Source organism: Sciurus carolinensis, chromosome 2 (genome assembly GCF_902686445.1).
Source record: "Sciurus carolinensis chromosome 2, mSciCar1.2, whole genome shotgun sequence".
In the NCBI taxonomy this organism is placed as follows: Eukaryota; Metazoa; Chordata; class Mammalia; order Rodentia; family Sciuridae; genus Sciurus; species Sciurus carolinensis.
Genome location: NC_062214.1, coordinates 199,376,042 through 199,390,574, shown reverse-complemented (window position 1 = coordinate 199,390,574; position 14,533 = coordinate 199,376,042). Strand labels below are relative to the sequence as shown.

At 55.5% G+C, this 14,533-nt stretch overlaps 1 protein-coding gene across 9 annotated transcripts in view; it reads right to left on the bottom strand.

Annotated features, from left to right (window-relative positions):
• Positions 1 to 5,475, bottom strand: part of Pacs2 (phosphofurin acidic cluster sorting protein 2) — a 62,900-nt gene extending 57,425 nt beyond the window's left edge. For 3 of the 9 annotated variants that reach the window (XM_047542089.1, XM_047542085.1, XM_047542084.1), the window contains exon 1: positions 5,257 to 5,470. In XM_047542089.1, the coding sequence (XP_047398045.1) occupies positions 5,257 to 5,375 (119 nt within the window). In that variant the 5' untranslated portion in view covers positions 5,376 to 5,470. Of the gene's footprint in view, positions 1 to 5,256 lie in introns of all 9 variants that reach the window. The other 6 variants (XM_047542086.1, XM_047542090.1, XM_047542091.1 and 3 more) reach the window with 4 other exon arrangements.
• Positions 5,476 to 14,533: the final 9,058 nt, after the last annotated feature.

The following is a 14,533-nucleotide window of genomic DNA, read 5'->3' as shown; positions in this document are numbered from 1 at the left end:
GCAGACTGAACTTGATGTGAATGAGAAGTGACTCCTGGCTCAGTCGCTGAGATTTGAGAGTTTAGCTGCCATTTGTGGCTTGTGTTCCTTACCTCGGGGTAGGTCACTTATCCTAAGCCTTGGCTGTCATCTGCAGGATGAAGATAACAGTACAAACACACACACACACAAAATCAACTAACGATGGGCGTGGTGGCACACGCCTGTGACCCCAGGGGCAGGAGGCTGAGCAGGAGGATCCAAGTTCAAAGCCAGCCTCAGCAACTTATTGAGGCCCTATGCAACTGAGGGAGACCCTGTCTCAAAATAAAATATGAAAAGGGCTGGGGACGTGGCTCAGTGGTGAAGTTCCCCTGGGTTAAAAAAAAAATCAACTGAAGGCCAGCCATGGAGAGAAGCTGGCTCAAAGAAACAAACAACAAAGAGTTTAAATGGTGGCTTTGGGCCCAGGCAGCCCACATAAACTGGGGGCTGGGGATGTGGCTCAGTGGTGAAGCCCTTGCCCAGCATGCACACGTCCCTGAGTCCCAACCCCAGGACTGCAAAAGCCATCAATCAGCTGACTTTCTACACTTCAGCAGTGAGCATGATGAAAAGCTTGCTTTTACTATAACATGTAAAATGCGAGTGTACAGGTGTAGGTCTAGCTCAGGATTCGCATGGCCATGGCAGGATCTACGCAGCTCTCAAGAGCCCTGAGGATGGGCACTCTCAGGACAGCAGGGCCATGCCCTCCACCTGCCCTGGGGTCAAGGACCCCACCACAGAGCACGGGCGGCTATGTGCAACTCAGTCACTAAAAAGTCACTTGGGCACTTAAAACCCTGCCTCCGGCCATAGTCCCGTGAGGCCAAGATGAGTAACACAATCAAACACAAAAGCCAAAGTCATAAAAAGCTTCTAGAAGAAACAGAAAAGCAGTTTTCATGACCTTGAGATTGCTTAGGCAAGACACGGAAGTCACTAACTGCAACACTGGACTTTACCAAACCTGCTCATCCACAAAGACCACACCCCGGTGTGGCTGACGTGAGCCTGTGGTCCCACTACTGCAGAGGCTGCGGTGGGAGGCCCCTTGAGTCCAGTCCGACACCAGCCTGGGCAGCCCAGTGAGACCCTGTCTCTAAACAAAACCCACAAGGAGGAAGTAAGGGGCAAACCAAGGCCAGGGTAGAGCACAAGTGGTCCAGGCAGCCAACACCACGAGAACCCTTCACCCAAACAGAGGCAAAGCCTCTCTGGCCTCACAAGGAAGAGTCCACGGCCAGGAAGCAGCGCTCAGCCCAGCTCGGCCCGGCTCAGCCCGGCTTGGCCCGCAGCTGCTGACAAGCACCTCACAGCCACCAGAATGGGGGAAATGGGAACACGCAAGTTAGACTGCTGGCAAGAGTGGGAGATGGTCCCCATCTCAGAACTGCGGCTTTCCTAGGGTCAGTCACACCCACCCTGCAGCCAGTTGTCACCAAGAAGTAAGAACAGCCATCCACAAAAAACCATAGAGCAACAGCACAGCCCCAACTGGGAAGAGCCCCAGGGCCCACCAACAGGTGCAGCCCGACCAGGCGGGGTCCCTCTCGCAAGTGAACACTGTGACACAGGGGAAGGAAGGGCCAGGGCAGCATCGGCCTGCCGCACACGGCCTTCTGGACAGCTGGCACTGCTCCTGGGGGGAGCGGGAGGCACAGGGGCTGACCAGGGAGGCACAGGCCCCTCCAGGCACATACCTTCTCGGTGCCCCCACAAGCACACACCTACCACTCCTGGCACACGTGAATGCGCCTGCAGCACCTTCCCTCAACGAGCCAGGGAAGCAGGCAGGATCTGCAGAAGCTCACACGCATGCCGATGAAGGCGCATTTCAGGAGCACAAAGTTCAAAGATTAATCAGTGACCCTCGACGTGAAAGGAAAGCGAGTGGGCAGTGAAGTGCAAGGGCCCAAGATGGGGAGACTGCTGGAGGCGGGTGGGGACGCGTACCGCACGCGGACCACCGGGGCACTCTGGGCACCCCAGCAGCGGCAGGGAGGCTCTGGGAGGCAGGCGCCCACTGCCGCATGCCACAGCACAGCCCCCAGAGGAGGCACGACTGCAATGCTGTCGGCCAGCAGTCGCCTGGGCAAATACCTGGACACTGGGCCCTCCCTCCCATCACGGCCTCTAGGTCCCTGGCACAAAGATCCCTGGGGACAAAGAATTCTCCTGCTACCTCTGGGAAGGAAGGAGAACTGAAATAAGAGCAGCACCCAAGCCAACACAGGACAACGACCCGCGGCTAGCCCCAGAGGCACATCCACGGCAGGCAGAAAGACCCTGGAAACTGGAAGAGCACTCTAACACTGGTGGCTGGAAAAAGAGTACCATTCCCCGTAGAAGCTGCTGAGGACCAAGTAAAAAAAAGACAAATAAAAACAACAAACGAAATGAACAGGAATCCCACTGACAAGGACACAAAATGGCCTAGATTCATAATCAAAGAAATTAAAATTAAAATCGAAAGATGGTTGCGTAGCACCGTGGCACACGCCTGTAATCCCAGCAACATGGGAGGTTGAGGCAGGAGGATCACACATTCGAGGCCAGCCTCAGGAACTTAGCAAGACCCTGTCTCAAAATAAAAAAAAAAAGGACTGAGATATTCAGTAATAAAGCACCCTGGGTTCATTTCCCAGTACTGCAATAAAATAAAATAAAACAAAAGTCAAACGTGTGTTGGCAAGACCGCAGAGCCATGGGGAGTCTCATCCACTGCTGGGGGTGGAGCTGACACAGCTCTGGGAAGCCCTGAGCAGGACCTCTTGGCATGCACATGCCCCACACCTCTAAAGCCTACCACTGAGAGACCCACACTGGAGTAGGTCTGCAGGAAGAGAACCATGCAGGACACAGGCTCAAGAAGATCCACAGCAGCAGGGACATAATCAACCCCAAACTGAAAACAAGCCAAAGGTAAAGAGAGGGAAGCAAAATCAGGGCGTTATTCTGGTGAATACTATGCAGCAATGAACACATCCACAACCACCAGCACAGGTGCAGCTCAGAAAGCCAAAGACTGGGTCAAAGCCAGAAGTGAGAAGGACCAGCAGAAAGTGCCCAGAAGCTGTCCAGGATGTGTGCACAGGGGTGCAAGCACAACCCACTGGACAGTGCACAAGTCAGGAGTGTGCACCATCTGCTGTGCTCACCCAGCCCCCTCAGCTGCACACTGCAGAGGCAGCCCAGTACCAGGCTGCCCGCACCAGCCATCCCCACTCTGCCCAGCTACCCCGTGCCCATCCTACTCAGCATCCTCTGCCCTGACGCCACAGCTTCCCCTCTCAAGGGCAGCTTTCTAAGCCAGGCGCAGTGGCACACACCTGTAATCCCAGTGGCTGAGGAGGGTGAAGCAGGAGGATCACAAGTTCAAAGCCAGCCTCAGCAAAAGTGAGATGCTAAGCAACTCGGTGAGACCCTGTCTCTAAATAAAATACAAAATAGGGCTGGGGATGTGGCTCAGTGTCAAGTGCCCGTGAGTTCAATCCCCTGTAACCAGGAAAAAAACAACAACAACAAAAAAAAAAAAACCCACAACGTTCTAGACCCACAAGAACAGAGCCCACTTCCCAGTGGCCCCACCACACACTGGCTTCAGTACTAGCAGGCATGGTGGTGTGCACCTGTAGTCCCAGCTACTCAGGAGGCCGAGGCAGGAGGGTGGCTTGAACTCAGGCCTGTTCAACAACAGTCTGAGCAACAGAGCAAGACCACAGCTCAAAACTAGGCAGGCAGGGGCTAGGGGTATAGCTCAGTGGTAGGACACTTTCCTCGAATGTTCAAGGCCTGGATCCAGTCCCCAGCACCATGAAACGCACACATACATTTCTGCACACATACTTTGCTCCTCATTTGGGGAGCCTGGGAGGCTGCTGAAGAGGTACAGCAAATCTGTGCCCTGCCTGTGATGCACTCGGGGTGCTCAGCAGAGTGGGGAACGGCTCAGGGAGAGCCAACAGCCAGCACAGCAGGTCCATGGGTTGGCGGTGACAGCCGTGAGGCAGTCAGGGGGAGTGCGGGGATGAGAAGGTTCAGCATGGCCCCTGGGTGTGGAGCTTGATGCCAGGGCAAGGTGGCCCCAGAGTCACTGCAGAGTGTGGTTCTGAGGCCAATGCTGATCTTCAGGTCTTCCATGGAAACCAAGCCCTCCAGGAGCCTCACCAGGTGCAGAAATCCTGCTAAGCATCTTTCCACAGGGGAACAAAGTCCTGAGGTCGTAACACCAAGAGGGCAAACTGTGCCCTCTGCATCCTCAACACGGGGTTCAGAAAGACCTGTTGAAGGAGCCAAAGTAGAGTGCAGCAGGCCTGCCTGAAGCCCACCTGCAGAACACAGCTCCACAGAAGCAAGCCCTACTGGCTTCTGGGGTCTCCTCCACGGCACACTGGCCATATCCCATGCCCAATGGCACTCCTGAGGTGCCCGCTGAGAGGTCCACTCACCCTCACCTGTCCCGGGGAAAAGCCTCACCCCACACTCAGACTGGGGACTGCCCTTGGGAAGAGCTCTGTGCCCCCTCAGCCTGGGAGCTCCCTGAGCAAACCAAGCAGAAGTCACAAAAGTTTCAAGCTGTGCGGGAGAAAACAGGGGGCGGGTGGCCGCAAGTCCACGTGAAGTGTGGCTGGCCCCAGCACTGGCCCGTGGGTAAACCTTGTCCAGTCCTCACCACTGGCCGAGTGGGCGGTCGCCTACCGTGAGGAGGGCAGCAAGCCTTTTGCAATGGCAAAATTAACAACTCCAGGCAAAGAGCAGTATTGATTCAGGAGATGTCTCTGCAAGACCAGGCACACGGCCACACAGGTAGGAAGAGGGCGGGCGGACGGACCGCCCGTCCGCCCGCCCGCCCCGCCCCACGAAGCTGGAGACCCTCCGCACAGGGGCTACGTTGTGGTCCCAAGTTGGCGCGTCCTCGGGACACTGCGCCTGACGGTCCCTCCCAGGCCGCTGAGGTTTGACAGTGCCGCGGGACGCGACGGGAAATCTGAGGTGCCCGGAGGGGTGGGCGAGCACCCCAAGTCCACTCCACCGGCCCGCACCGGGAGGCAGGTGTCAAGGCGCAGCAGGCTGGGCGCAAGCCAGGCGAGCAGCGGGGCCGAGCAGCGCCGCCCGGGCAGCGGCCCCACAACCCGCCCGGCGCCCGCTGGGGGCGCGGGGTCCCGGCCGGGCTGCAGGCCCCGGCGCGGGCAGGTGCGCGCGGACAAAGCGCGGCGCGCGCGGGCGGTGTACCTGGGCACGCAGCTGGGGCTGGAGCCGTCCACCTCCCAGGTGGCGAACAGGTTCATGGGCACCGGCGTGTTGAGCGCGCCGGGCGCGCCGGGGAGGCCGAGGCGGCCCCGCTCGGCCATGGCGCCGGCCCCGCCGTCCCTCGGCGGCCTGGGGCTGCGCCGGCCGCGGGCGCGCGGCAGCGGGCGGGCCGGGCGCGCAGAGGGCGGCGGCGCGGTCACATGGCTGCCGGCGGGGCCGGCGGGCAGCGGCAGGCCCGCGGGCGGCGTCCAGGCTGCGGCCGCGCCCGCCCCGCCGCGCGCCTCCGCCGATTGGCCAAGCCGGCCGGGCTCGCGCCCCGCGCCCAATCGCCGCGCGCCGGAAGTGAGGTGCCGCGCGCGCCCGCCGCCGGCCGCGGGAGCGCGCGCCTGCGCACAGGCCCCGCCCGGCGCGCGCCCGCTCCGCTCCCCCGCACGGCCGCGAGGGCCGCTGGGGACCCCGGTGGCGGGGTCCGCGGGGTCCGCGCGCTGTCCTGCTGGGCTGCCGCGCTGCGGCATCCCGCAGGACGCTCATTGTCCCCGGACGGACCCCGTGCCCGCAGCACCGGGCCTCGGCGCAGCCCTGCCGCCGCGCACCCCAGTGCCCCCCTCGTTGCCTCCGGAGCGCTGCCGCCACGCGTGTCCCTGCACAGAGCCCCAGAGCGCTGGGTCCCCTTCACGACCTGAAGACGCCACCCACCCGCCTGTGTCCCTTGTGCGCCTTGTGCTGTGGTCGCAGGACTGTGGCAGGGCCCAGGCGTGGCTGGCGGTTGCTGCCAGCCCACTCGCGACACCCGGGCAGGCTCGGAACGGACTGTCCTCCCAGGTCCCCTCTGCAGCGTTCTGCCCCTATCCAGCCTCCTCGAATTCAGCAGGGCTGTTCTGGTTGGATCATGAGAACAAATCTCTATGTGAGGGCAGAGCCCCTTCTGACTGGAGATGGCAGTGCCAACAAAAGGCAACCTCCAGAGCTGCCCACCCGGGCCCAGCGGGCTAGGGACCATGGACATGGCCTGTGGACAGGACACCTAGGTTCAGGGGCATCCCTTCCCACCCTTCTGGGATCCTTTTGGTGGTGTCTGTGGTCAAAGTCAACAGACAGGAAAAGCTCTTCCCTCCTGTCTTGTTTCTTTGTATCCACAGCTTCTCCTGCTCCTGTGGCTGGGCTGTGTTGCTGGCTACCCGTGGTTTTATTGAAACGATCCGGGCCCAAGCCAATCGGCTTTGAACCAGCTGTCTTTCCCTGTCCTTGGGGTTTACCACAGCAGTCCCACTGTTAGCATTTTCTCCAGCAAAAGCTGGTGCTGCTGGCTCCCTCTGCAACTCCAGGATCTGAGCTGCAAACAGCTGCGAGCGCTTGAAGCCAGGGTCCCACTTTGGAAAGAACAAGGGACTTGTGTTTCCCACATGTTCCCGGCTCCTTCAGGGTGGTACAGCTGAAAGCCATGAGGGTCTGTCTGTCTATGGCCAGCTGACGGGGGTATTGTCTTACACTGCGGCCCTCTGGGGCCAGCAGAGCGCCTGTGGGACTCGTACCTAAGAGGTTGGGGGGCTGTGTTCAGAGAGGCTCAGCAGCCCCAGTGAGGACAGGCTGCCTTTGATGTGAGGGCAGAGGACAGGCATCCACTGACTTCAGCACTTGGCATGCAGTGTGGGGACGGGATGGGGGTGCAATTGCAAGCACATGAATGGGCCGCCTGACGCGTTGTGTCTGTGTGCGCCAGGCAAGCAGTACAGCCAGGGTCAAGGGAGGAAATGTGGGGTGACTAAGCCGTGCACATCAGGGCTTGCCACCGTTGAGCTGTGCCCCTCCCCTGTGCCAGGCACAGTTGGGAGTTCTCAGTGCCCATCCCCATTTTACAGAGGAGGAAACTGAGGCACTTGAGGTTCTGCAACAGCCAAGGGAAGGAGGCAGGGCTAGCATTGCCCGAGTAATTGCTATGGTGGAAATGTTTAGATTCTTCTCCAGGGCAGGGAGGCAGCCCAGAAAACCCATGCATGCACCACTGAGTCTGTAGATGTTGAGACAGGCCGTAGGGACACCGAACCCCCGTGGGTTTCCAAGTGGGCAGGTAGTACATGGAACCAGAGTAACTGACATAACTGACAAACCTATTGTTGGCACTGTCATCTTGTGCACTCGAATATGAGGCTGTGTTCAGCCTCCTGTGCACAGTGGGTTCCAGATGAGTGTTGTGGAAGGCAGAGACATCCCTCTGTGAGCCAGCCATGTGTGACCCAATGCTCAGGAGGAGACTCTGTTCAACTGGGGCAGCTGGGCATGGTGGAAGACGAGACCCAAGGAGAGGGTCCTTCATGGCCTTTGGCTCTAAGATAACAGCCTGAGGACCCCTGCTGAGGACCTGACAGTCTGCCCACCAGTGCTATAACACTGAGCAACAACTCAGCCCATTTTTAAAGTTTTTTGTGAATGTGTGTGTGTGTGTGTGTGTGTGTGTGTGTGTGTTTTAATTTTTGAGGCAGGGCCATGCTAAGTTGCCCAGATTGGCCTTGAATTTGCAGTCCTCCTTCTGCCTTTGCTCCCGAGTAGCTGAGATTACAGGCAAATGCCACTAGTGAATCATTTGTTTGCTTTTTGGTACTGGGGATTGAACCCAAGGGTGCTTTACCACTGAGCTACATCCCCAATTCATTTTTTTTTTTGGGGGGGGACAGGGTCTCACTAAGTTGCTGCCCAGGTTGTGCCACTGTGTCCTGATGTTCTTAGTGTAAGGTTCCACGTGGTCACGGGATTGCATCAGTGATAAGGAGAAGAACGTCCCGACCTTGGGCGATGGGACTAGGCAGAGGCACCAGCTCCTCCCCTGCAGTCCCACCCTCAGCCTGCACACCAGGACTCGGGTGTTTCTAACTGGGTGCTGCAGCCTGTGGGCTCCTTGGAAACTCACTCATAATCAGTCTAAGACAAGATGACACAAACTCATCATGCATGCAGCATGGGGCAGGTGTGGTCCCTGACTGAAAGGGACTTCCTTTGGGGCACAGGGACCTCGGGAACCTACCTCTGAGAGTGGCAGGAGCACACAGGCCAGGGCACACATAGTAAGAGGACTCTTGCTGGCCCCCGGGGCTTCTGCTGCCCTCCTATGGGAAGGCCCTTGCACTTCTCCGCTGTTTCTTTTGGGGCAGCTGTGTAACTCTTGGACGGGACTTCTGTGGTGTCCTGTCCTGTGGGTGGAGCCCATGGCAAGACTAGCCACCGTCACTGAGGCAAGAATGGAAGCTCCTCACACTGAGGGCATGGAAGTCACACAGAGTGGCTAGAGACGCACTCCTCTCTCAGGAAAAAGAATGTTGTGACCAGAAACTCAGGCGTCCTCCTGGGGTAGAACAGGTGCATAGGGACAGGCCACAGGCGGGAAGGCTGAGCCCCAGAACCATGGCGTTGCAGGCCATGGCCTGTGAGAGAGGACCAGGAATGTGGCATTCGGGACAAGAACTGCTTGTGGTTGGAAGACTGCCTTTGGGGCCCTGGGAGGCTGGAACTTCACAGACACTTGCCATGTGATCTGCAGCCTGATTTCACACCTGTTGGCCCCACCCAAACAGAGCCTGAGCTTCGCAGTGGACAGTTTCCCCATGGATGCCCCGCTGAGAGGCGAGCACAGCGCAGGCCCTAGAGCACAGATGCTAACTGCCACAGAAGCCAGGAGTTTATAGGAGCTGCCCCTTGTAAACAACCCAGACAATCTTGCAGACGTATTGTGTTAAAGGGGCAAACTTCTGTCAAGCCAATTTCAAGCCCTAGGGATGCAGGAAAGAAAAGCCAGACACAGTGCTTGCCCTCACGGAGCAGACTTCCTCCTGAGAGACGGGACAGGCACCTAACGGGCACGCAGGGTGCTGGCAGACGGTGTGCTCCGGGGGGTGGGGAAGGGTGGGGCCAGGAGGAACACACCTACCCTTGTCCAGCGGCCCCTGGGACAAGACACCAATCCAGAGAGCCCAGGTCAGGAGGACAGACCCTCCCGGGTGGGGAGACTGCACAGGATGTCTGTAGAGATCAGGTGCTCGCAGGTGGACAGAAGAGTGAGGCCTGAAGGGTGAAGCAAGTACTTTTGTTTTTCTTTTGAAATCTGGATTGAGGAATACGTACTCTATTTGTCTCCACCTACATGTAAACATTCTGCCAAATCGTTAAACTTTTTCCTGGAGTGTAGTTGAAATGGTCCTTTGGTATCCCATAATACGAAAGCCATTGTACTTTTTTTTTGTGATACTGGGGATCGAACTCAGGGCCTTGTGCTTGCAAGGCAAGCACTCTACCGACTGAGCTATCTCCCCAGCCCTGTATCCCATAATATGAATGCACTGTAACGGGCTTACCCATTGAGCATTTAGACCAACATCAGGCATGTGGTAAAACAACGGGGCATCCCCTCAAAATGGTCAGCCAAACCTTAAGGCACTGTGAGAGTGAAGGGATGGAGGTCATCTTACCTTTGTCAATAGAACCTGGTAGGAACCAGGAAAACGCAAAGGAGACCTGGGAACATGCTGAGCAGTTAGAGTGCTCTCCGTCACAGGCAGAGGGAGGGGTCCCTCCCAAACCACACAGGAGCCAGCAAGATGCCTCGCCTGGCAGGCATGAGTCTGTGCTTCCATGACCAAGTGCCTCAGCAAGGGCTGACACACAACATGAACGTGTGTTTCAGTTCTGGAGGCAGCGAGTCCAAGACCATGGTTTTATTATTATCTTGGTGCCGGGGATGGAACCCAGGGCCTCACGCATGCTAGGCGAGCATTCTACCACTGAGCCACACCCCAGTCCTGGAAGTTCAAGGTCAAAGTTCTGTCAGATTAAGAGTCCAGGCTCTAATTCCGATAATGAGGGGCTTCCAAACACTCCACTTCCTAACACCACCACCAGGGACAGGGTCTCAATATGAATTGGGAAGACATGTTCAGTCCACAGCATCCGACATACTGGGTAGACTCAACGTCCTTTCTCTCATCTTCCCTGGACACAGAGCTCCCAGTTGGGGGTGGGGCATGTCCCCCCAAGAAGGGAGACCAGCTTTTGTACCTTTCACCAGCATCTGCAGGGACCTGTGATAGGTCATGTAGCAAATTCAAACGCATGGCCAGCCACACTGTGTTCTCTGAGGGGACACTGAGGAAGTGCCCAGCACTCCCAGAACCTTACAAGGTTCAACCAGACAATGTGGGGGCTCCAGAGCCATGCCAAAGTTCGCCTGGGAGAGCCCGAGTCTTCTCACCCCACCGGCACTGCCACTCCGACCATGCCAGTCGGAAGCACAGCTGGGCTGTCTCTGGGGTGCTCCGAGGGATGTTGCAAGTGTCATCATCGGCACTGCCAGCGTGCTTTGAAGGAAGGGGGGATTATCCTGACAGATGTTCAAGTGTCTCCCAGGACAACTGAAGCCACGAGGTGTCTTTTCAGGTATCTGGAAAGAGATCCTCAGCCCTGAACAGCGTGGAGGTGAGGGCAGAGGGAGGCCATGAGTCTCCGGGGAGGCACCACCTCTCCTACAGGCTGCGTTGCACGGAACACCAGATGAGACCCAGATGTGTGACTAATAAAGATGAAAGGTGTGAGCAGGAGGAGGCTGCCACTGGCCGCATGGGGGAAGAGACAATACAAGTTGGCCACTCGACAACGTCAAACATCTCTGCAGTGAGAGGCCACCACTGGCAAAGTTGAAAGGCAAGGGGGGACATCTCTCCCACCTGTGTCACCAGCCAGGGTTGCTCCCACTGATGCATCAGGGCTCCTACAGACAGGGAAGACCTGCACTCAGAGACAGGCAAAACATGGCCAACCTGATGGGAGTCACCGGTGAAGTCCCACGTGGAGACGCTCATTTCACCTGCCAGATTCCCAGGTGGAACGCAGAGCCGTGTTGGTGCACCGCGGGAGGCAGCCCAGGGCTTCTCAGGGACATGCGGGTGACTCCTACAGTCACCCTCAGACCACCCCTGCTCCTCAGAGTGAAAGCTTAGAATCAATTCCAGGGACATGGAGTGGGACACAGTTAAGTCAGCCATGATGGAACCTGATAGAACATTCTACAGCTGTCAAACACTATTAGTGCAACAGGCTGTGGTGGTGCATGCCTGTCAACCCAGCTGCTGGGGAGGCTGTGGTAGGAAGATCTCAAGTTCAAGGCCAACCTGGGTAACTTAGCAAGACTCTGTTTCAAAATAAAATATTAAGGACTGAGGATGCAGCTCACTAGGGCACTTGCCTAGCATGTGCAAGGTCCTGGGGTCAATCCTCAGTATGTCCCCCAAGACATGAAATTAAAACCTTGCCAAAAATTGCAGGCATAACATGATCCTATTTGTTGATAACAGTATGGGTGTGTAAATGCATGAATGTATAAAATAATGTTTACATGTAAGTAATTATGCAGGTCAAATATCTATTTTCAGAAAGTATCCAGAGCACAGGCATTAACCCAAAATGATAAAAAATTCTCTGTGTGGTAAGAATTCAGTTGTTTCATTTTTCTCCTTTGCTTATCTGTCTTTCATGTTTTCCTCTATAATGAAATGTACTAATTGTGCAGGGAAAATAATGCGTGCTCTGTGGTCACACATCAGGACTGACTGAATGCCGGGCGCCCTCTGGCTGGGCCTTTGCCCAGGCCTGGAGACAAGAGATGAACAAAAGCAGGCCTCCAGCCCTCCCTCTGCAACCGAGGACCAGCTCTGCAGAATCCCTGTTTCACTAGGTGAAATTCTTAATAGCGAGGGGAATCATACACATCTGGAAGGCCATTAAAAAGCGCCAGTGTGAAACACTCGAGTAGTGGCAGAGGAGTCGCCAAGAAATCAATGAGGCCGTTTTCTCTGTTGTCATGACGATGGAAACAAGATCAACATTTCGCCTGTCTCCTTAGTACTGACTGACGCCGACAGGGCCTGCTACCATCTTGCTTCCCAGTGAGTATTTTGTTTGGTGCCCACCCCTGTGTCCCTCTGTAAGCAGGAGAGGCTCAGGTCTGGCTCCCTTGCCCTGCACCTTGGGGGGAACCTGGAGCAGACCTCACAGTGGCTTGGCAGTGGTCATTGGCACCCTGCCACAGGAGTACGGGAGCAGGTGTCACTTCAAATGGCAAAGCTTGGGGGGAGGAATGTCTGATGAGGGGGAAGTGACAACAGCAGGCAGTCACGTACACACCTTGGGATGCGCAGTAGCCAGCAAAGGGAATGCTCATGCAGCGCTGAACACGAGGAAAACCAGAGGGCTGGGGGTCACCGCGTGGAAAGCTCACCATGCCAAGTGCTCTGGGCTCAGAGCAGTGTCAGAAGGAGGACCGATAAGCAGTCCTGCTAGCCTGTCCACAGTGGTCATCCTGGGCCCTGAGAATAAGAGGGGACTTTGTGTTCAGACTCTAACACTTATCTGTATCTCCCACAGTGGAAATAATGTCACAGTAACTGAGAACATAAGTTAAATATCAGAAAGTTCCAGGGCCCTGATACTGTGCAGAAACCAACCCATGACATTCATGGATAATTCACAAGTCACAATACCACTGACAAAATGTATAAGTCAGATTTTCAACCTCATTGCCACTAGAGTAAATGTAGGAATAATTTCTGTTTTTTCTTAGGGTTTCTTTATTTTTATTTAGTTAAACAATTAGCAAAAATGATTCTGGCAATCTGAAAGCAACATTATTTCTTGAATCAAAGACCATTTCTTAGTCCATAACTGCTATTGTAACAAAAACCTTAGCCTCGGTAATTTATAAATTATGGAATTTTTTTCTTACAGTTCTGGAGGCCAGGAAGTCCACAATCAAGATGCCCCAGATTCAGGGTTTCTGAAGACTGCTCTCTGCTTCATAGATGGCACCTCTCGCTGTGTCCTCCTGGTGGAGAGGCAAGGCAGCTCCCTTAAGCCTCCTTCACAAGGGCACTACCCGTTTACAAGGACAAAGCCATCATTTTCCCAAAGGCCTCATCTCCTAATACTAGCACATCAGGAATTAGGTTCCAACATGGATTCTGGAAGTCCTTGACCTCAGACCACAACAGGCCAGATGGAGTGGGGTCTTATTGCAAGTCTCATCCGGGAGCAAGCAAAGATAAGTGGGAGGGAGTCAGGTTTTTGAGGACATTCTTTAAAAGAACATTTTTGTGAGGGAGAGAAATATGGAGTGCCTCCTGGCCACAGAGAGAAAAGCTGCAGGAAGGACTAACCCTCCCTTGTCCTGGAGTGGGCCCAGTCAGCATGTAGTAGAGAGGAAGGATGGGGATGGGGAGGCAGATCTGGCACAACTTGGTGACCACATGGCTGGGGAAGAGGAGGAGAAAGGAGTAAAAACAAGCTCAGTTCAGGTGCAGTGGCACATGCCTATAATTCTAGCGACATGGGAGTCGGAGGTAGGAGGATCACAAATTCCAAGCCAGCCTGGACAACTTAGCAAGGCCCTGCTCAAAATGAAAAATAGAGGGCTAGGGAAGTAGCTCAGTGGTACAGCACTGCTGGGATCAATCACCAGCACCAAACACCAACGATAACAAAAGCCCTGCTCGGGTTTGGAAAAGAGCCCCTCAAGGGAAAGAGGGACACCATTGCCAAGGAACACTGACTTCTGACTCCCAGGTAAACATTTCCCAGATACCGGAAACCAAGGGCCACCCATGCACATTTGCTAAGGGGCAACTTTCACTGTAGAGGAAGGACATGAACTGGAGGGACAGCTGTCAGGGGAGAACTTCCGGACTGTGATGGAAGGAACTCTCTCTGGGAGAGCCTCAGGGAGGGCTCAGGTGCTCTCGAGCAGGGAAAAAGCTTTCCCCAGCCACGGGTCACCAATGTGGACATCTGCCCCTGTTGATGGGGAAGATGTCCATGTGTGTACCCAATATGAAATTTTGCAATAGGCTGAAAGTTTGCAAATAGGTTCAGCTACTCCTCTAACTCTGGGTTGAGTATTGAAATACTGTGTGCTTTTGTCAAGCTCTTCCAGCAGTCTTGGAAGATGTGAGCATTTCACTACGTTATGGGCTAAGTTGGTTCTCCCCAAAACTCATGTTGAAATCCCAACATCCAGAACCTCAAAGTGTGCCTGCCTTTGGAGATAGGGCCCTTAGGTGATTAAGCTAGGCATGGTGGCGCACACCTGCAATCCCAGCAACTCAGGAAGCTGAGGCAGGTGACTTAGTGAGAGCCTAAGCAACTTAGCAAGACCGTCTCAAAATAAAAAATAAGGCCAGGAACAGCGGTGCACACCTGTAATCCCAGTGGTTCAAGAGGCTGAGGC